Source organism: Mustela nigripes, chromosome 13 (assembly GCF_022355385.1).
Source record: "Mustela nigripes isolate SB6536 chromosome 13, MUSNIG.SB6536, whole genome shotgun sequence".
Taxonomy (NCBI): domain Eukaryota; kingdom Metazoa; phylum Chordata; class Mammalia; order Carnivora; family Mustelidae; genus Mustela; species Mustela nigripes.
Window position 1 is genome coordinate 67042238 of NC_081569.1, and position 23102 is coordinate 67065339.

General features: G+C 38.7%; 1 protein-coding gene and 1 non-coding gene across 2 annotated transcripts in view; both read right to left on the reverse strand.

The window, feature by feature from the left end:
• Window positions 1-23102, reverse strand: part of SHC4 (SHC adaptor protein 4) — a 135039-nt gene that overhangs the window by 56180 nt on the left and 55757 nt on the right. Inside the window, exons 3-4 of the mRNA XM_059372782.1 lie at window positions 7719-7782; window positions 3818-3937 (exon numbers count right to left, since the gene is read on the reverse strand). Coding sequence (XP_059228765.1) covers window positions 3818-3937; window positions 7719-7782 — 184 coding nt within the window. The remainder of the gene's footprint in view (window positions 1-3817; window positions 3938-7718; window positions 7783-23102) is intronic.
• Window positions 5819-5922, reverse strand: LOC132000415 (U6 spliceosomal RNA). Its single transcript, XR_009399290.1, has one exon. It is a non-coding gene; the product is annotated as a U6 spliceosomal RNA (small nuclear RNA).

A 23102-nucleotide genomic window follows, 5' to 3' on the forward strand; every position in this document is an offset into this window, starting at 1 on the left:
AAAGACCCGGACAACATAACGGACCCCTCTTGATGGTTGGATTGCTGGTCTTGGAAAAATAGACCAGAATCTGAGAGATCACGGAAATTGATACTTGTTTGTATTTACTGAAGATAGAAAATGGTAGCATTTTAACACCCCTTTGAAAGTGTAAAATCACTTGTTTTAAAGGTTAAAGTTAACACTTAATTGAAACCAGCCTAACCTGGTTCAAATCTGGGCTGATGGGAACTAAAGAAAGGAGTTCTGGAGAGATTCCGCTCCTTATTTTGTAAACGGGAGAGGGTGGGGATGTGGAATGCGGAGAGCGAACATTGAAAAGCTTATGAGTATGTTGCGGAGAGCGAACATTGAAAAGCTTATGAGTATGTAGGGTGATTGGGGTGGTGGATAGTTTTCTGGATCTATACATAGAATAACTTTTTGCTTAGATCAGATTGTCCTACATTGGCTGCCCTAAGAACATAGATCTATTTTGTTTGCCTCATGCTTAAAATTTTAGTTCTTAATTAAAGACCAACATCGCATAATCCAGAGAGAGCTGCAAAACTGCCAGATTTCCATTTTCTACCCCCACAAAAATTGATCAGGTAACCCTTGACCCATAGTTATATGGGAAAAGTATCCAATTTCCCTTTACATGGGGACGGTATTGTACTACCATGTTTCCCAGTGTTGTCTCCACAACATGGAGACCAAGTGGAAGTCACCATATATCATTATGCTTGGGCCATTGTTTTTCTTGTAGCTGGACAATAAGCACTACCTGCCTGGCCTCTCTTCATGGAGACTAAATAATGTCTCCATTTTTTGCCTGGTTTACCTTCTCGATCTCTGTTACCCTTCTCAGTAGCATTTCGCTAGCTGTTAGAATTGATGGTAGGATCATAGATAAGAGTAAAGAATAGTGGGAGCGGAAGCTACCGAGCCTGACGTTTTTTAGCTTAAGCCCCGTAACATTTTAAAATACGTCAGGCAAGTCTTGCTTGAATTTTTAAACAAGGAATATACAAAAATCTCTAAAACTTGCTTCTGCAAAATATATTTTCCATCCTAAAATATGGTAAGTTTTAAAAATTGCAAGCATTACGTGTTTAATATTTTATTTTCTGCCTCTGAGGTTCCTTGAGACATTTTCTGGGAGTGAATGCTTATATTCCTGAAGATGTTCTCAGCGGCTGAAGATGAATGTGAACCATCTGACCCATAAATACTGTCATCTATGAATGTATCTGTACACTTGTTTGTTTTCAGTCCAAAGTATGGCTTAGAAGTTGGGACAGGGGAGGCATTAATATTTCTTGGTATTTATCTTAGAACGTCAAAAGGTAGCTTTCTTTAAGGAGAATTCAATTAGTAAATCATTTCTCATGTACATCTATAAGGTCGCTTCTCTGCTGCCTTCATTCCTTGAACATTTTACTTGCCTTTTTTTTTTTTTTAGATTTTATTTATTTATTTGACAGAAATCACAAGTAGGCAGAGAGGCAGGTGGGGGGAGGAGGCAGGCTCCCCATCGAGCAGAGAGCCCGATGCAGGGCTCAATCCCAGGACCCTGGGATCATGACCTGAGCTGAAGGCAGAGGCTTTAACCCACTGAGCCACCGAGGCACCCCTTTACTTGCTCTTTTGATGGGATTTACAAAGCTGCTTGAGTGAAGCCTCCACAATCACACATCTTTTTTATGCTTCCCCTCCCCCTGACCACCACCAAGCCATTTTCCATAGGCCTGCAGAATGGTTCAAAATTATTTTTAAAAATCAGCACCTGGGTATGAGGTCAATGAGATCCTAACTTTGGTCCTCTCTCCAGCAGTGGGCTGAACACATTCCCACTCCATGCCACCAGTGTGGAAAAGAATCTCACTTCCAGAGGTACTCATTGCTATAACTATGGGTAGTGGAAGCCACCCATGCCCGCTGTCCCTACTTCTATTCCTCCAGAAAGATGAAGGGCACTTGACAATACCCCTCTAATTGCAGTAGCCCAGAAAAACTGTAATAGAAGGAAAAGAGAAATGAAAGAAGAGAAGAGAAAGAAATGAGAATAAACTGTGCCTCCTACCACACACAATCCTACTCTTCCTAAATTCCCCACTCCTTCAGTCACCCCAGAGAAAAAAACATTTTTTTAAATGCTCATTATATTCTGCACATAAGGCCATCACCATAACGGCTGTAGATTTGCCTGCTCTTCCTCCTCTATAAAACTCTGAGATAATTCAAGTGCTTCTCTACTCAATGAGATCTCACAGCTCAAGGCAATAAGCACCCCCTGGTACCATACACATGGGTGAAAACTAAAAATGAATTTTACATTACATTATGCACAAAGCATCTGAAAGATTGAATGACTGTTTTCCTTCCACCTAGATTTGTTGCATCTTCCAAGCACAGCCTTAAATGTTCTGCTGTCATTATACATTAGTGATATCACCTCCCTTGGATAATCAATCTGGGCCCAGATAGATAGGAATTTATTTTGAACTATTTCATATTAAGCATTTTCCTCTATGGAGTTTTATACTACTGTGGAAGCAATATATTTTACTCTCCTTTTGAACTTAGAAAATAAAGCAGCCCTCAAAACTGCAAGTGAATTTTTTGGCAAAAACATTGGAGTCAAAAATGTATATAACTGTATTTATATGTTACTGAAAATTTTATAATTTTATGTTCTTAAATTTTGCTTTCCCTGTCAAGTACCAAGTTTATGAAAATGTCTCAAGGAAATAGGAAAAATGTTTAAGTAAATAATAATAATAGGTACTGCGCTGTGCTAAGTGATTTACATTGATGATTTATTTAATCCTCTAAATAACCCAATGAGACCCACTATTGCTATATCCAACCTTTCAGAAACTCTGCGAATAGGTACTATAATCTCATTTCACTAATGAGGAAAATTGAGTGGTAGAGCAACTTGCTTGTTAGTGGCTGAGCCAGGATTTCAACCTATATGTGACCTCCAAGCCCAAGGGTGTTTTATCACAGTCAACTACACATTCAACCTTCCATGAGTCCCTGATCAATGGGACTCCATAGAGTAAAACCTTAAGTGATAAGAACCTCAAATCATAACACACTAGACCAAGAAGAATTTGACTCTAACACACATAAATAACCCGATATAAGGAATTTAGCTTAGAAAACAGGAAGCAAGTCAAACAGTGCCCTAGTTGAAGGTACACATTTAGTCCAGTGCCTGTATATCATCTATATTTACTTCAGGCTTGCTGTTTTTTGAGAAATAAGGTTCACAGTGAGAACTCAGGCATACCATGGTATCATAAATCATCAAAGAAGAAAAGAAAGTGTTTATGTAATAACATTTTACAAAGCATTTCTCCCTTAAAGCTGGAAGAAAATGTTTTACGCTTAAATTTCAGTTTGCTAGAATATTAACCCTAACATCACCCTTCCCCTCTGTCCCTCATTTGCACCACCCAACCAACACACAGTCTGTTAATTCTGAAAATGGAATTGCTTTCCCTTTGGGGAGCACTGGTGGAAAATAATAAACAAGTGACTCAAGAATATGATCTACCAAATGCTCTGTACGATGTTATTTGTACCTTAGTCCCTATTACAAAGTCAATTAGGTAGAGGCAAGTATGCAAGCAGTTAATGGCCAGTGATGGGTTAATAATATTGTTGTTCTAATTACTGTTGTGCATAAATCCTTGGCAGATTTTTTCCCCTTGTGTCTTATTAAATTCAAGGCACACTCTGTCTGAAACTTTATTTTCTTGATTAGGCTGACTCTTCTAGAAAAATACATGGTATGTTAAACTTGAAATGACCATCATGAACTTACCTGTTGGTTGTCAATATTCATCAATGTGAGACTGCATGTTGAGATGGTCAATTTAATGTTCATTCCCGAAAACTGAAGATTACTTTTGCCAAGAACTGTTGATAGGAACTTAACCGGAGGCTTTGAAAAAAAGCAAAACAACACTTCAAGTTAAGGATTTTGTTACAGAATATTAATCTTTTAAGTATTAAAAATGGATCAAAACACATGCTCTTCCTCTCTATTTTACTTTACACAAAACAGATGAAATGGAATCCTTCTTTTTTAAAAAAAAAGTTTTATTTATTTATTTATTTATTAAAGATTTTATTTGTTTATTTGACAGACAGAGATCACAAGTAGGCAGAGAGGCAGGCGGTGGGGAGGGAAGCAGGCTCCCTGCCTAGCAGAGAGCCCAATGCGGGACTTGATCCCAGGACCATGGGATCATGACCTGAACCAAAGGCACCAGCTTAACCCACTGAGCAACCCAGGTGCCCCTAAAAAAATAAAGTTTTTTAAAATAGAATGCACCCAATTTTTTAGGAAGTAGTGAAATCTGAGCCCTCAGAACTTTTCTGGTACGTTTCCTTCTCCCCAAGTGTTGGGAGTAGAGGTCTGATTTAAATGAAAGGAATTCCTCTAGAGTTCGGGCTAGCTGAACTCTCCAGTCCCTTTCAACACCAGTCTAAAAAAAGAAAGAGTTGCTGTCTAGGTTTTTTGTGATCATTAAAAAAAAAGTATGAAGGGGCGCCTGGGTGGCTCAGTGGTTAAAGCCTCTGCCTTCAGCTCAGGTCATGATCCCAGGGTCCTGGGATCAAGCCCCGCATCGGGTTCTCTGCTCCGCAGGGAGCCTGCCTCCTCCTCTCTCTCTCTCTCTCTCTGCCTGCCTCTCTGCCTACTTGTGATCTGTCAAATAAATAAAAACCTTTAAAAAAAAAAAAAAAAAGTATGAAAAACACACATACCAAACATATGGGACACAGTGAAAGAGGAGCTAAGAGAGGAATTTATAACCACAAACACATACATTAAAAAAGAAGAAAGCTCTCAAATCAAGAACCTAGATTTACAACTTAAGGAATTCAAAAAAAGAAGAACAAATTAAACTCAAAGCTAGTAGAAGGAATGAAATAATAAAGATTAGAGCAGAGATCAATGACACAGGACAAGAAGAACATAGAGAAAATCAATGAAACCAAAAGTTAGTCCTTCAAAAAGATCAACAAAACTGACCAAGCTTTAGCTAGATGGACTCAGAAAAAAAGAAAGGAGATTCAAAGCACTAAAATCAGGAACAAAAGTCTGGGTGGGGGGAGGAAGCGGAATGTAACTACCAATTCAACAGAGACAAAAAGGATTATAAGAGAGTGCTATGAACAATTGCACATTAACAAACTGGAGTGCCTGGATAAAATAGACAAATTCCTAGAAACATTAAACCTACGAAGACTTCATCATGAAGAAATAGAAAATCTAGATAGAAAAACAACTACTGGAAAACAAATGCAGAAACAACCACAATACTAGAAAATAACCAGTGTTGGAAAGGACATGGAGAAATAGAAATCCTGTATACTATTGGTAGACATGTACAATAATACAACAGCTATGGAAAATAGAATAGCCATTCCCAGTTCCTCAAAAAAATAAAAAAATAGTATTACCATATGATCCAGCAATTCTACCACTTGTTATCTCCCCCAAGAACTGAAAGCAGGGACTTGAATAGATAGTTGTATACCCACATTCACAGCAGTGTTATTCACAAAAGCTAAAACATAGAAACTACCCAAGTATCCATCAACAGATGAATGGATAAGCAAAATGTGGTACTTACATACAATGGAAAAGTATTCAGCCTTAAAAAGGGAAGAAAGTCTTTTTTTAATTTAAATTCGATTTAATTAACATATACTGTATTATGAGTTTCAGGGATGGAATTTAGTGATTCATCAGTTCTGTACCACACTCAGTGCTCATTAGTTCAAGTGCCCTCTTTAATGCCCACCACCCAGTTTAAAAAATATGGAACACTTCACAAATTGCATGTTATCCTTGCCCAGGGGCCATACTAATCTTCTCTGTATCATTCCAATTTAGTAGACGTGCTGCCAAAACGAGCATGGGAGGGAATTCAGACACATGCCACAGCATGGATGCATGTTGGGAACATTATGTGGAGTGAAATAATCCAGTCACAAAAATATAAATACTGTATGATTCCACTTGGATGAGGTACTTAGACTAGTCAAATTCATAGAGACAGAAAGTAGAATGGTAGAAAGTAGAAAGTAGAATTCCACCTAGAGAAATGGTGGAATGGGAAGTCGTTGTTTAAATGTGTATAGAGTTTCAATTTTACTGGTCAGGGGAAATGGTGGCACAATGATGTGAATGTACATAATATCACTGAGCGGTACGCTTAACAATGGTTAACATTTTGTTATGCATATTTCACCACGATTTTTTCAATTGGGAGGAAAAAGAGTATTAAGATATATAGTGCACCAAAGGTCCCTGGCATGTATTAAGTATGCAATAAATGCTGGCTATCAAAGGAAATTAACTCAATATTTTTTTTTCTGTCCCTGTGTACTTTCTGGAAAGATGATAACCTCATTTGTTTTGCTCTACTTTGTTTTGGGGTGTGAACTCCCTATTCTTGAAATAAGAGTCTTACATGAGTGAGCCCGTTTGTTGGGATCACCCAGTAAAAGCATCTTATTTGCAGAGGTTACAAGAGGCAGGAGGAAGCCAGAAACTACTTTGGGGCCATGGGTTTTGTCAAAGAAATTAGTAAATAAGGAGTTCTAATAGGATCCAAAGGCCCCTTATCAGTGTTTTTCCATGCCATGTGACTCATTTGAGTAACCCTTGGTGACACTGGGTTCAGCCCTATGCAAAATAATGAAGAATAATAAAGAATGAGGCAGGGTGGTATGGAAATTAAGAGCCAAGCTATAAGTCTGAAGACCTGGCTTCTATTGCTGTCTCTCACCTTCATCATCTGATTGACTCAAGGCAAATGTCCTCTGAACCAGTCTATCAGATGGCAAATGGGAGGTTTGGCCTGGAAGATCTCTAAAAATTCCTTCTCTCTTAAACAATCTACAAGTCCATGATTTACATAGTTATGAAGGCCTTTTGCCCTCCCCTTTGGACATTCTGAAACAACTAAATGTTCTCGGGTTGACAACTAAATAGCAATAATTCTAATTACCATTGCTGTTGAAAGCCTAATATATGCCAGACACTGAAATGATAGATACCATTTCATTTAATTCTACACAACTCTATAAAGTTTGTGCTCTTTCCTCCCATTTCACAGATGGGGAAACCAATGATCCAGAAGATGAAAGGACTTGTCTAAGATCACACGGTAGCTGGTAGAGTCAGGATTTAAATCTAAGTCTATGTAACATCAAATCTTGTGCTATTTTTCAGCAGGAAAAGTTCCTTCTACTAGTGTTATCTCATCCCTACCAGCACCCACATTTCCATTTGAAAATGGGCCAAGGAGTTTAAAAATTCTATGTAGAATAGATACATTATAAAATATTGAAATTGGAAGGTACCACACTGAACATCTGGTTCAACTTCACTTTACAGGAACAAGAATGGGGTCTCAGAGAGAGGAGATTCCAGGCTCAAAGGTAAGTAAACACCCAGAACTGGAACCCAGATTTTTTTACTTAAACCCCAGGTTCTCTCTCCATTCTGTTGCTCAAGGCATTGTAGTGTCAGACAAGTCAGAAAAATTTGAGAGACAAGACCAACTTTCAGTGCATTTCTGATAGGCCAACTGGTAGAGGGCATTCTGCACTTCAGCTCCTATGGTAGAATGAACTAACAACTATTTTGATATTCTTTTTCCCCTAGTTAGAGAAACAGAGAACAAGAACACCACACCAATATTTACCTTTCGCTTTTTAATGGCTCCATTTGCCCCAGAGACAGCTTCACACAGGCGACTTATTGCTTCCCTACAGAACAGAAACCATATAAAGACTTAGTGTACTAACATACAGTAAATGTTCAATAAACGTCAGCAAGTATTACAAACAAAATGTGCACACACATAATGGTGAGTCTGACATAAATTGACCTTCCCCTATCCCCATGGGATTAAGCATTGCACTTAGTCCCTCTGCCATTCAAACAGCACCACCCCAACACACACACACACACACACACACAAAACCCGGCAACACACTAATGCTGAAAAAAAAAAAATCACTTTACAATAAGGCGTCCTACTATTCACCTTCTTGATCTCTTTTTTCCTTGGATTTTCAGGTTTGGTGTTTAGCAATGTTAATTTTTAACCAAAAAGGAGGGGTAAGAACTTTGTTGTTTGGGAACACTTTGATTTTACTTCTAGCAAAATCTTCTCTGTGGTGTTATGAATAAAAAGTTTCCTGGTATCTCAGCACCAAAAGAATGTGATACCAGAGGAAGTTTAAAAGGACCAGCAGAGAATTGGTGAACTTCAAGGTGGTCTCAAATGGAGCCTTATTGACTGAGATGCTGCTACAAGCCATTGAGCTTTCACATAATTTCACAGAAGAAATGAAAATCAATAACAAATTTCCTCCTTCGCTTCCCCCCCCCCCTTACTCTGTATTGTACTTCCTGAGAGAAAGGCACCACTAAAATACGAAGTTGTTCCTTAATGGAAGTGGTGAACAATTTGGCGCCCTCCTCTCCAGAAATGGAGTTAGAGCTAAGAGCTTTTGTCTCTGGAACTCAGCATTCACAATGGCTGGAGCTTTTTTGCTCAGTGTAATCTGAACCATAACCTTGTGGCTTTCAACCCAAATATTAAACTTTTCACAAAGCACATCTCTAAACTCTTTCCTGGATCACTGGAGGTCAGTGTTTAAATTAGTAAACTGAATTAGTACACACACACATAAGTGCACATGCAACCTTGTATCACAATTTTTATTTATATTTCTATTTATATTTTATTTATATAAATTTATATTTATATTTATATTTCATGAAAAAAATTTTCTCTGAGGTATTTTTGATTCCTAAAGGGAGGGAAGAACACTCAGAGGAATGCAGAAGAGATAATCTCTCTCCCTCTCTATCCATATAGAGAGATGTATAATCAGACAGATAGAGATATATAGATACATACATTAGTGAAGATCTATGTTTTCAGTGTTCTTCTAGTAGAGACTTTGGAAAGATAAGTAGAATTCCCAAAGATTCTAGGCACTATTTTAAATTCATAATGTGTGTTTTAGTTCAGATATCTTTGGGAATGGGCGGATACATGAAATTCTTCAAGGTATTCTCTTGTCTGACTTTTGCATGCAGCCAACACACAGACTGGCTTTTTGGTTTAGCCTACTTTCTCAGGATTTTATATTTATATTTCAAGTTTCCATAGGATTCCAACCTTTGTTCTCTGGATGAAAACAGAAGGACTGCTCAGAGAGTTAGGCTCTTCAGTTGGTTGATTGATGCTTAAGTCATCCTAATGATTATTCAATAATTGATGAGATACATAATAATTAATCTGAATTAGCCTCTGGTGTTGCCAAAATAACTTGCCCAGGCAACTATGTTGTTGATATTTAATAAAAAGGGATTATAGAAAAGGTATTATCAGATCCTTCACTCTTAGAGAGCCAACTGGGGTGCTCTGGTCTAAAAAGCTCCTTGTAAATAAATGGTTTGAAATAAAAATAGAAACAAAAATGGGCATTGATGAGGCAAGTATAACAAGAGTTATCATTGGACATTGTTACTTTTTATAAAGCCCCTTGTAGTTTTACAAAGTGCTTTCCCAGGCATTGTTTTCTTGATTCTCACACAGTCAATGTCGTCCATCTGCTACAGCAGAGCTGTAAACGGGAATTAAAAGGAGCATTTTATGCTGTGAGTACCTCTCAAGGACAGTTCAGAAGGATGAACCTTCCTGGCAGAGTGGAGTCTGGAAATTCCAGACAGAGGGAAGGGCATGTGTGAAGACACGAAAATATAAATCATCAAGATAGGAGGGGATAGATATCAAGTACTTTGATATTGTGGGACCACTAAGTGTGGAAGAACAAGAGTGAATGAGAGATGGGAAGAGAATCTGAAAACTTTTTCTGTAAAGGGCCAAACAATAAATTTTTTAGCCTTTTCTCTGTTTCAGTTACTCAACTCTGCCATTATAACTCAAAAGTACCGGTAGACAAACCATAAGTGACTCTTAATCTCACAAAACAAACTGAGGGTTGCCGGGGGGAGGGGGTTTGGGAGAAGGGGGTGGGATTATGGACATTGGGGAGGGTATGTGATTTGGTGAGTGCTGTGAAGTGTGTAAACCTGGTGATTCACAGACCTGTACCCCTGGGGATAAAAATATATGTTTATAAAAAATAAAAAATTAAAAAAAAAAAAAAAAAAAGTACCGGTAGACAATATGTAAACAAACAGGCTGGCTGTGTTCCAATAAAACTCTATTTCTAAAAGCAAGCAGCTGGCTATATTTAGCCTAAGGGTCATAGTTTGCCAAACCTCGGATTAGATAATTCACACAAAAGAGATAGAAATAGTTCAGTTTTAAAAAACAGGAAAATGTTCACATTCATTACAATTTTAACATTGAAAATTAAAACAACTACAAGATACTTCATGTTCATTAAGTTAGCAAAAAAGAGAAGTACTCATAACCTTTATCAGAGCATTTGACAAGGGGAGGAGAATTTGTATTGAAATAACATTGAGTATGTATATAGTATCAATATCTATTTTAGAGTAAAAAACCAACTCCATAGTTTGTGATATAGATGTAAAACTCATCAATATAAATATTTCCCCTTGGAATGTTAAGTGCGAGGACTATAGAAATAAGGGTCTATATAAATTATCGGGGGAAAAGTAGAGCATAGAACGGTATACCCATCTTGGTAGCAGCTACATAAAATTAATTCTGTCTAAATAGTGATATAGAAAGCGCTTATGAACAATGACTTGGTTCAGGTGTTTGTGTGTGTGTGTGTGTGTGTGTGTGTGTGTGTGTGTGGTTTGTTGTACCCTGTTTTTATTCTATTGATATTTAGCTGTAAACAATGTTATGTTTTCCCTTCACTGTGCACTTAATTGAATAAATAATCTTTTACAATATTAAAAGAATGCAAACTAATTTCAAGAGTTTTGCCTCTCTGCTGTGAAAATGTGAGGGCATGTCAAAGATATCTCCGTGAAAAGGGGTGACAGCTTTTCTCTCTTTTCCCAACATTCCCAGAGAGATGGGTCAATGTTCATGTTACAGATAAGAAAAGATCTTTATTTATTATCTCTGTCCCATCCCAACTTAGTCTTTAACTCCTCCATCTTTATGGCTTCGAAATCCAGATTTATTTTTTCAGTTTATTTGGTAGGCTTGCTTATTTCCTTTCTTCAAAATTTCATAAAGAAGAAAAATCTTGACCAGTTTTAGTAATGCTTTCACAATAGACCCTACCTTGAGATTGAGACACAATGTCATTGGCAGGGAGCCTGGATTTTAATGAAGGAACAGCTGCTATTCATATGGCCAGAGCTGGTACTATGTACCTTATATACATCATCTCCTTTATTCTTAACAATGTCATTTCAATCTTCAGTTCTTTATGATTCCACTCAACAAAGACCTGTAGAAGTGATTATTTTGGTATTTGGAGATGATACATTAGACAATTTTTCGGAAAACTTTTTTCACTCCATACTCAAATGTGCTTTATTGTCAAGTGCATATTTAGATTTGGTTCTTGAATTGTAATGGTGATCTGCTGTTTTTTCTTTTAATAAAATTTGACTCAAATATCTGACTTTTTTTAATGAGTTAACCAAAGAAGTACAGCTACTATTCCATACTAGCCTTGCATTTCTTCCCTAAATTTCATTTAGCTTAGATCTTTTTTTTAACTCTGATTCTTAATTCCACAAAATAACTTCAGAATTGATTACAAGTTGAGTATAACAATTAGTGTTTTAACTTCATAGAATATCTCACTGTGATGTTTTCCCTGATATGTAAAGCAGTCCATTGGCAAAAGTGTACATAGTTTCCTTCTAATTTGTAAGATTATATTTAGTGACATTCTTTTCTCTGATTGTGAAAGATTCTCATAGCAGCATTCTTATGCCTAAGAATGTTTCTGAAAGTTGTACCACTAATGCTACTTGCCAAGTTGAGTGTACAGAAAGTTTTCTCATCTCCTGTTCAATTCAAGTTAATAAACATCAAGCATTGTGAATGCTTTAGGGTAAGATTGTAGTGCAGAATGCAGAAATCTTGTCCCTGGGAAATTTGCAGGTGGTAGATTGTTTTTTTCCCCCCCTACTCCCTGAGCTCTGTTAATTCTGTCTGCAGTAGATCTAATGTTTGCATAAATCAGATGTCTAATAAATTTTTTTTAAATGTCATTTCAAGATAGCTATTTCATACCCGCTTTACAAATGAGGAAACCAAAGTTCAAAGAATTTAAATAACCACTTCCAAATAATGCAGCTGATAGTGAGAGAGCCAGAATACAAATCCAGTTCTGAATTCAAAACCCAATTCAAAATTAGCAAGGGAATAGGGCAAAGTGGCAAGGGTCAATTCCAGAAAAAAGCTCCAACAGATACCTTAATCCTTTCTCAACCATTGCTTTCTCTACATTGGCTGTTACCTCCTCATGGAAGAAAAGAGCATCTAGAGTCCAGCTCTAAGCCCACGTGGGCAAACATGTTTATGTATGTATGAGCACACTCACTCGGAATTTTAAAGTCAGGAACACCACAAAAAAAAAGAAAATCAGAGGCCCATATTCTTGATAAACATAGATGCAAAAATCCTCAACAAATATTAACAAACCAAATTCAACAATACATTTGAAGGATCATATATTATGATCAAGTGAGACTTATCCCAGGATGTAAAGATGGTTCAACATCTGCAGATCAATCAATGTGATACTCCACATTAACAAAATGAAGGACAAAATCATATGATCTTCTCAATAGATGTAGAAAAGCATTTTATAAAATTCAACATCCATTTATGATTTTAAAAACTGTCAACAAATTAAGCATAAAAGGAATATACCTTAACATAATAAGGGCTATCTATGACAAATCCACAGCTAATATCATCCTGAATGGTGAAAAGCTGAAAACCTTTCCTCTAAGATCAGGAATAAGACAAGGATGTCCACTCTCCCCACTTTTGTTCAAAATAATATTGGGGGGTGCCTGGTTGGCTCAGTGGGTTAAAGCCTCTGTCTTCAGCTCAGGTCTTGATCCCAGGGTCATGGGATAGAGGCCTGCACAGGGCTTCCTGCTCAGCAGGGAGCCTGTTTCCCCTCCCCACCTCTCCGCCTGCCTCTCTGCCTGCTTGTGATCTCTGTCTGTTGGATAAATAAATAAAATCTTAAAAAAAAATAGTATTGGATGTCCAAGCCAGAGCACTTAAGCAAAAATAATAACAATAATAAAGAAATAAAAGGCATCTAAACTGGAAAGGAAGAGGCAAAACTATCACTATTTACAGATGACATGATACTATATAGAGAGAACGTTAAATTAGAGAACCACCAAAAATTATTAGGACTAATAAATGAATTCAGTAAAGTTGCATGACACAAAATTAATATTTAGAAATCTGTTGCATTTCTATATACTAATAATGAACTATAAAAAAGAGATATGAAGAAAACAAACCCCTAAATCAACAACACAAGAAACAACAGGTGTTGGAAAGGATGTGGAAAAAAAGGAACCCTTGGGCACTATTGGTGGGAACGCAAATTGGTGCAGCCACAGTGGAAAACAGTAGGAGGGTCCTCAAAAAGTTAAAAATAAAACTGCCCTGTGATCCAGCAATCACACTACTAGGTACTTATACAGAGGATACAAAAACACTAATTCGAAGGGATACATGTACCCTTATATTTACTGCAGCATGATTTAAAATAGCCAAGATACGGAAGCAGCCCAAGTGTCCACTGACTAAAGAATGGATAAAGAAGATTTGCAATGTGTATATAATATTATTCAGCCACAAAAAAGAAGGGGATCCAACACTCAAAAAACAGATAATCAAGTCAAAAAATGGGCAGAAGACATGAACAGACACCAAAGAAGAAGACATATAAATGGCTAACAGACACATGAAAAAATGTTCATCACCACTAGCCATAAGGGAGATTCAAATCAAAACCACATTGAGATACCACCTTACACCAGTTAGAATGGCCAAAATTAACAAGACAGCAAACAAGTGTTGGAAATGATGTGGAGAAAGGGGAACCCTCTTACACTGTTGGTGGGATTGCAAGTTGGTGCAGCCACTTTGGAAAACAGTATGGCGATTCCTTAAGAAATTAAAAAATAAAGCTACCTTATGACCCTGCAATTGCACTACTGGGTATTTACCCCAAAGATACAGATGTAGTGAAAAGAAGGGCCATCTGCACCCCAATGTTCATAGCAGCAATGGCCACAGTCGCCAAACTGTGGAAAGAGCCAAGAAGCCCTTCAACAGATGAATGGATAAATAAGATATGGTCGATATAGACAATGGAGTATTATGCCTCCATCAGAAAGGATGAATACCCGACTTTTGTATCAACATGGACAGGACTAAAGGAATGAAATAAGTTAAGCAGAGAGAGTCCATTATCATATGGTCTTACTTACTTATGGAGCATAAGGAACAACACAGAAGACATGGGAGAAGGAGAGGAGAAGGTAGTTGGGGGGAACTGGAGTGGGAGATGAACCATGAGAGACTGTGGACTCTGAGAAACAAACTGAGGGTTTTGGAAGGGAGGATGGTGGGGGGATGGGTGAGCCTGGTGGTGGGTATTAAGGAGGGCACGTATTACATGGAGCACTGGGTATGGTGCATAGACAATGAATCTTGGAACACTGAAAAAATAAAAAAATTTTTTTTAATTTTAAAAATAGGGGAAAAAAGAATGAGATCTTGCCATTTCCAATGACATCGATGGAGCTAGGAAGTATAATGCTAAAGTGAAATAAGTTAGTCAGATAAAAACAAATATATATGATTTCATTTATATATAGAATTTAAGAAACAAAACAAGCAAAAGGAAAAAAGAGAGAGAGATAGAGAGACAAACAAAGAAATAGACTCTTAACTCTAGATAGAGAGCAAACTGATGGTTACCAGAGGGGAGGTGGGTAAGGGGTATGGATGAAATAGGTGATGGGGATGAAGGAGAGCACTTGCTGTGATGAGCACAGGGTGTTATATGTAAGTATTGAATCACCATATAGCACACCTGGTACTAATATAACACTGCAAGTTAACTAACTGGCATTAAAATAAAAACCTTAAAAATATAAAAGAAAAATCCCATTTACAATCACACCAAACAGAATACCTAGGAATAAAATTAACCAAGAAGGTAAAGACCTGCCCACTAAAAAGTGTAAGACATTGATTAAAAAAAATTGAAGAAAACACACATAAATGGAAAGATATTCCATTTTCATGTATTAGAAGAATTAATATTGTCAAAATGGCCATAGTTCCCAAAGCAATCCACACATTCAGTGCAATCCCTATCAAAATACCAGGGCCATTTTCCACAAAACTAGAACAAACAATTCTTCTTCTTCTTCTTTTTTTTTTTAGATTTAATTAATTTATTTATTTGAGAGAGAGAGAGCACGTGCCACAGGGGGTGGGGCAGGGGGAGAGGCAAAGAATCCAAAAGATTCCATGCTGAGCACAGAGCCCAATGTGGGCTTCATCTCACGACTCCTGAGATCATGATCTGAGCTGAAACCAAGGGTCTGATGCTTAACCAACTAAACCACCCAGGCACCCCTACAAGAAATAATTCTTAATTTTATGTAGTACCACAAAGACCCTGAATTGTCAAAACAGGGTCTTTCTAATCTTGAGAAAGAAAAAGCTGGAGGTACCATGCTTCCTGATTTCAAACTGTACTACAAAGCTGTAGTAATCACAACAGTGAGGTACTGGTGTAAAAAACATATCGCCCTCGACCCGCAAGGATGACAAGAAGCCTGGTTCGGTGTTAATGCTTCATTCCCTTTATTTCGTCAACTTCCTTAGCTTATATGTAGCAGGGTGACCAATAAGGGGCCAAACAATGGGGAGAGCCAATGAGAATCCTGTTACTATGCTGATTAAATTTGAAACAGCCAATGACTATGTCCTCCTTTACGTGGGCTTCACCAGAAAGTTCGTTGTATAGTTGCAGCGTATTTTGCTAGCAGTGAGCCAAGCACCATCTTGTAATGGTGGGGACTTTCCCAGCCGGAGGCGGTCCCCAACAAAAAAACGGACACATAGATCAATAGAACAGAATAGAGAGCCTGGAAATAAACATATGCATACATGGTCAATTAATTTATGAAAAGAGGCAAGGATATACAAGAGAGAATGGACAGTCTCTTCAATAAATGGTGTTGGGAAAAACACAACGGCCACATGAAAAAGAGTGAAACTAGACCACCATCTTTTTTTTTTTTTTAAGATTTTATTTATTTATTTGACAGACAGAGATCACAAGTAGGCAGTGAGGCAGGTAGAGAGAGAGGAAGGGAAGCAGGCTCCCTGCTGAGCAGAGAGCCCAACGCGGGGCTCAATCCCAGGACCCTGAGATCATGACCTGAGCCGAAGGCAGAGGCTTAACTCACTGAGCCACCCAGGTGCCCCCCACCATCTTACATCATGCAGAAAAATTAATTCAAAATGGGTTAAAAACTTGAATGTAAGACCTGAAACCACAAAACTCCTAGAAAGAAAATATAAGCTCCTTGACATCGATCTTAACAATCCTTTTTTGGATCTGACTCCAAAAACAAGGGAAACAAAGGTGAAAATAAACAAATGGATAACATCAGATTAAAAGCTCTACACAGTAAAAGAAACCATCAACAAAATGCAAAGACAACTTACTAAATGGGAGAAGATATTTACAAATCATACACACTAATAATGGGTTAATATCCAAAATATATAAAGAACACATAGGACTTGATAACAACAGCAACAGCAAAAACAAATAATCTAATTAAAAATGGACAGAGGATCTGAATAAAAAATTTTCAAAGAAGACATCCAGATGGCCAAAAGACACATGAAAAGATGTTCAACATCACTCATCATCAAGGAAATGCAAACCAAAACCACAACAAGATAACACCTCACACTCTCTGGAACAGCTATTTTTAAAAAGACAAGAAATAAGAATACTGGCAAGGATATGGAGAAAAGGGAGTCCTTGTACGCTGCTAATGGGAATGTAAATTGATGCAGTCACTATGGAAAACAGTATGGAGTTTCCTCAAAAAGTTGAAAAAAGAAATACCATATGATCTGGCAAATCCAATGCTGGGTTTCTATCAAAAGAAAACAAAAGCACCAATTTGAAAAGATATATGCACCCCTAGGTTCACTGCAGCATTACTTACAAGATATGGAAACAACCTAAGTATCCATCAATGGACAAATGGATAAAGGTGTGTGTGTGTGTGTGTGTGTGTGTGTGTGTGTGTGTGTGTAAACACACAATAAAATGCTACTTAGCCATAAAAACAATGAAATCTTGCCGTTTGTGACAACATGGACAGACTTTGAGGGTAACAGCTAAGTGGAATAAGTTTAGATAGAAAAGGCAAATACTGCATGATTTCACTTCCATAGGGAATCTATAAAACAAAACAAAATGAAACAAAACCCAGATTCATAGATACAAAGCACAGATTAGTGATTGCCAGAGGAGAGGGGATTGGAACAGGGGTAAACTGGGTGAAGGGGATCAAGATATACAAATCTCAATTATAAAATAGTCATGAGATGTAACGTACAGCATGGGCAGCATGGAGACTATAGTCTGATATTGTATTAACTTTGTATAGTGGCAGATGGTAGCTAGACTTATTGTGGTGATCATTTCACAATGTATACACGTGTCAAATCACTATGCTATACACCTGAATCTAATATAGTATTGTGTGTCAACTATACCTTAATATTAAGGAGTTTTAAGGGGTCGGGGCTTGGAAGCATTACCGATTCTGAAAATCTCATGTTACAGAACTCTGCTCAAAAGAAAAAAAGGAGAAACTTGTGCTTTTAAAAAGTGGGGATATCCTACATCCATGTTCACAGCAGTATTATTCACAATAGCTAAAACATGGGAGCAACCCAAGGGCCCATTGGCGGGTGAATGCATAAGCAAAACGTGATATATGAATACAATGGACTATCATTCAACCTGGAAAAGGAAGGAAATCCTATACTATGTTACAACATACTTTAGTGAAATATACCAGTCACAAATAGACAACCACTACATGATTCTACTTACACTACTTACACGACACTACTTAGTGTCGTCAAATTCATAAAGACAGAAAGTAGAAGGGTGGTTGCCGGGACTGGGGGAAGGGGGACTAGGGTGTTATCATCTAATGGATATAGAATTTCAGTTTTGCAAGATGAAAAGAATTACGAGGTTGGCAGGTAGCAATGACTGCACAATATGAATGTATTCAATAGCACTGAGCTGCACACTTAACAATGGTTAAGATGTTTGTTATATATTTTTACCACAATAAAAAAAGAAAAATATAGAAAGAAAGTGGTTAATTTTTTTTTTGGATTTGAGACTCCTGAGAATCACAGGCTCCCTCTGCAATAAAAGGTCTGCCTGTACAAACTTTTCTATTCAATTTTAGAGGATGCGCCCCACCCCCTCACCACCACCCACAGAAAACCATCTGTGGGGCTATTGGGAATCCAGAGATCCCAGGCTAAGAACCACAGCTTTTAAAATAACCTCTCAAATTCCGCTTTCTCTGCTGATATCAGAGTTAACAAATCTGCAACCCCAGCCAGGGAAGAGATAGATGCTTGCATTTTGTTGCCTTTCTTCACAAAGATCTTTTCTTTCCCTCAGACTAGGACCCAGAAATTAACTGTAACATTTTCAAGAACAAATAGAACTTTCAGTGCTTTTCTGGAGTTTCAGCCACACCCTCAGACACTTTACAAATGGAGAAGAAAAAGAAAACAGAGAGCCCAGGAGGGGGGATTTCTCCCAGGACTGGGGGTGTCCCCACCATTCCAGCTGCCTGTGCAACCCGCATTTCTGCCTAACCCTTTTGGGACTGACTGGTCATGAGACATTCTCCAGCTAGCAACCATTCAGCCAACGTCCTTTCCTGGAGAAGCAGAAATTTTGGAGTTTAATGGCTCAAGATTTCCATTCTGGGAGCCTGCACTAGAAAGAAAGAGGGAGAAACGCCCCACAGCACCAACAGTGGCCACTTTGTTTATTGTTTTGCCACAAGAGAGGGAAGGGGAGAAGTGGGCTGATGTAAGAGAAGGAGAATGCAGTGGAAGATTTGCTTTTAAGCATATAAAACCCTGCCTACGCCATAAGACCAAAAAAAGATATTTTGTCTGTCTTCACAGAGTCCAAACTAATCATCCAAACAAAGCCACCTTTCTTCATCAACCCTTAGCCACAACAGTACTTAGGTTATGATCTTTCTGTGTCTTTAACCCTTAAACAGTTAAACTCTTCTGGAAGCAAAGTCGCCTAACCGCCCCCCCCCCCTTGTTTTAGGTTTGGAAGGCAATATCACAATCCAGGACAAAGTGGAAAGTTTAATAGGGGGAGGGGCTGTCGGATAGATTGTGTCTAGTGAATGTCAAAATGCCGTCCTTCAAGAAATAGGAAAGCCAGAAAATGTGTAACATGAAACCAGGCAAAAGGCCCAGTGGAATGGTTCAAGGCAACTCTTCCCACCTACACACACACTCACACACACACACACGCGCACACACACAGAAGAAGTGGTTTTAATTTTGCCCAGGCAAATAGAAATGAGAATAAATTTTAATCACAGCAAAAACCTCTTCCAAATAAAACTCAAAACTAATCAGGCTAAACAAAGTCGCCTGTGTCTCCCTGTTATCTCCTAAGGGACTTTCCCTTATTTTTCCTCTCCCGCATGAATCCTTCCAGAAATCCGTGCACAACATCAGAGGCACAGGTTGTCAATGTCTCAGAGTACCTTCGATTGGGTGAATGAAGAGCCTCGGGAGCGCCTCAAGCCCCACCTCAGTGTGGTATTATGTCGTACCATTGTTTTAGGGAAACCAGCACCTTCTTTTTTGAAATCTTTGCTTGTAGAAGATCAAGGCCCCGTGATCTATGTGTTCAATTTTGTTCAGCTTGGCGAAATTAAAGACATTCAAAAATCTGTGTAAGCCCTCTGACAGGATGTTATAGAACATGAGCCTGCCTCTGTGGCGATAAGCACACAATGAAGGTAGTCAGCACCCACAGACCTGTAGAAAATGGAAAGCTTCAAACTTCCTTTGTGCTGTTATCAAGGGGCATCACCCTTGCACTCTAGGAGGGTAGACACAGCCCATAAAATATATCCTTTCCTTTAGAAATTGGCATTTCAGGTTCCAGGACGGTCAAATAAAACCTTTCAGGACTGCCCACACCTTCTGTTCTCACACTGACTTATCGCACCTCTCTGTCCAACCTGAAATTACGTTTACAATTGGATTCTAAAGTACGTTTGCAGTTCTACCCAGTTCAGCAACCACAGGAAACAGTTGTCCTGTCTCCTCCATGAAGCTACCCTTTGGCTCCAGGGCAAATGTTGCCCCATCCAGTGCACTTGACTGAGCGAGAGACCCCCTGCATCACCCCTCCTCCGCAAGTCTCCTGTGGTGAACAGAAATAAACTGCTGATTTTCTCCTATCCCCACAATGATTTCCTGTAACGGAATCACATATTTCAAAATGCAAACACCTAGACCCACAAGAACACCTTCCAAGTGGTTAAGCCTTATGAAAATGACAAGAGAGAAGTGGGGTTGATTTAATACAGAACACCCTGAAATCTGTAAAAGATTGGAAACAAAGAACTGTTTTCCATTACTTTGGGATAAACTGGGCTTTTCTTAAAAACAACTCTGTTTTGGATAAAATATTCAAAATACGATGAAGGCATGTCTTTGGGAGTGACAGAGTGAAATGGTACACAGTGTGGTCACTTATAAGTCAAAGGTCATTTTTTGAAAAGCCAAAACAGATCCAACTTAATCATCCACTTTATGTACCCTATTTCACTCCAAATGATGTTATCTACTTCTAAAAAGTAGGCCTGTCTTCAAAGAAAGAAGATTGGCAGCATTTAGGATTTTTCAAACAGTTTGCCACAGAGGTATGTAGACTACTGAGCAAGAGAGTAATTGGTAGAAAAAGTACATGAGTTCCACACTGTTTTTGTTTTAAATACCTCTGGCTATTTGAAAGGCCATTTGGCATATATTATAGATTTTACCTTTTTTTTTTTTTTTTTTTTTTTTTTTTTTTTTTTTTTAATGTGTGTGTGCCCACTTCAGAGGAATTAATAACTGGCCCAGCCAGTTGAGTCCACTGTGGCAAATAATGGTAGGACAGCTAATGCCTGAGTATCTGCTAAAAATTCAATAGCATAACCGTTTAAGTACATAGTGATTCAACTTTAAAGTACTTAAGAATCAACGTAGGATGCAACCAAGGATGCTGGTTAAGATGTAGATTCCCGGAACTATTCCTGGAGATTTTAATTCTATAGGTCGGGAGTGGGGCCCAGGAGCCTCCAGGTGATTCTGAAGCAGATTAGTCTATGTGCCATGCAGGTGATTAAAATTTTTCTTGGTGGAAAAATGAAACAAGATGGGACCGGGGAGGGAGACAAACCATAAGGGACTCTTAATCTCAGGAAACAAACTGAGGGTTGCTGCAGGGGAAGGAGGTGGGAGGGATCCCATCCCTGAATGATGGACACTGGGGAGGGTATGTGCTATGGTGAGAGCTGTGAATTATGTAAGACCGATGATTCCCAGACCTGTACGCCTGAAACAAATAAACATTATATGTTAATAAAAAGAAAGAAAACTTCTATCGGTCCCACTGCACAGGCTACCTGGTTCTCTGTTCTGCTGTTTCAAGCAGACGGTTGTGCTTGTAGACGCTAAGGAATTAGGTCACGGAGTCCTAGCAGCTAGGGTAAGGACAGACACACTGCCTATCAGCTTGATGATGTTTCGTTTGGGGGGAAATGTGTCTTCAGCTGAGCAATTCAATATGCTGGGCCAGATACTTGGTATAATCCCCTCCTCTCGCCCACCCCCTTGATTCCTGCCAACCTCCTTATGGAAGGGCTTTCACCAGAGGGCATCTGGAGGTCCTGGACATCTTTGCTCACGTCGCCCCCCGAACACACAGGTGGTAAGGAGTGACCTGCTTTCTCTCTTCCATCTGGCAGCCTGGATGCCAACAGGCCTCCTCCACCTGTCCTTCCAAATGCCCTCATGCTCTAGGTAGTTGTTCCCAACCTTGGCCACACACTAGGGAAACACAGGGAGCTTTAACAAATCCTGAAGACATGGTCTCATGTTTTAACTGATGCAGGGTGGAGCCTGGAGACTGGAAGGGAGAGCTCTGCAAAGCTCCCTCAAGTGTTTCTAACAGAGCTAACGCGGACAGTCTCTTAACAGCAACCGTTGGCATGCCTTTCCTCTAAAGGGCCAGACAGTAAAAACCTTAGGCTTTGCTGACCATATGGTCTCTGTCACAACAACTTGACTCTGCGGTCAGAGCTAGGAAAGCAGGCACAGACAGCATACACATGAATGGGCGCGATCGTGTCATGGTAACACTTATGGCACTGAAATCTGAATTCCATATACTTTCCACATGCCATGAAATGATCTTTTAATTTTTTTTCCCCTGAACCATTTAAAAAGGTCAAAACCATTCTTGGGTCACAAGGTGGCAGAATCAAAATCAGGAAGTAGGCTGACTTAGGCCCTCAGGCTGTGGTTTGCTGACGTTTCTCCTGAAGCAAACCAGAAATGAGTATCAGAGGCTTTGGGGTCATGGTCAGCTATGGAAAACCCATTAAAGCACAACCTTCTAATCTTTGCAGAGATTATTTATATATATTTGGGACTTGGCCTTAATTCAGTTTCTTGGTACAGGAAGATGGGTTTTATAAGAGGTGGGTCTTCTGTGTAAATATAAGAATTATGGAACTACTTTTGCAAACTGTGAATTATCATCTCCCCTTCTTTGTCCCTCCTACCAGGCTCAGTGGAGAAAGTGAGGTACTGAAATTCTTTTTGTTTTGTTTTGTTTTAATATCAACTAACCTTCATTAAGTGATGCCATGTGCCTTATCCAGGGCAAACTATATGAAGGAATACAGAAGTAAATGCTAGTGCAAAAGTACAGTAAATGTTAAAAGGGAAAAA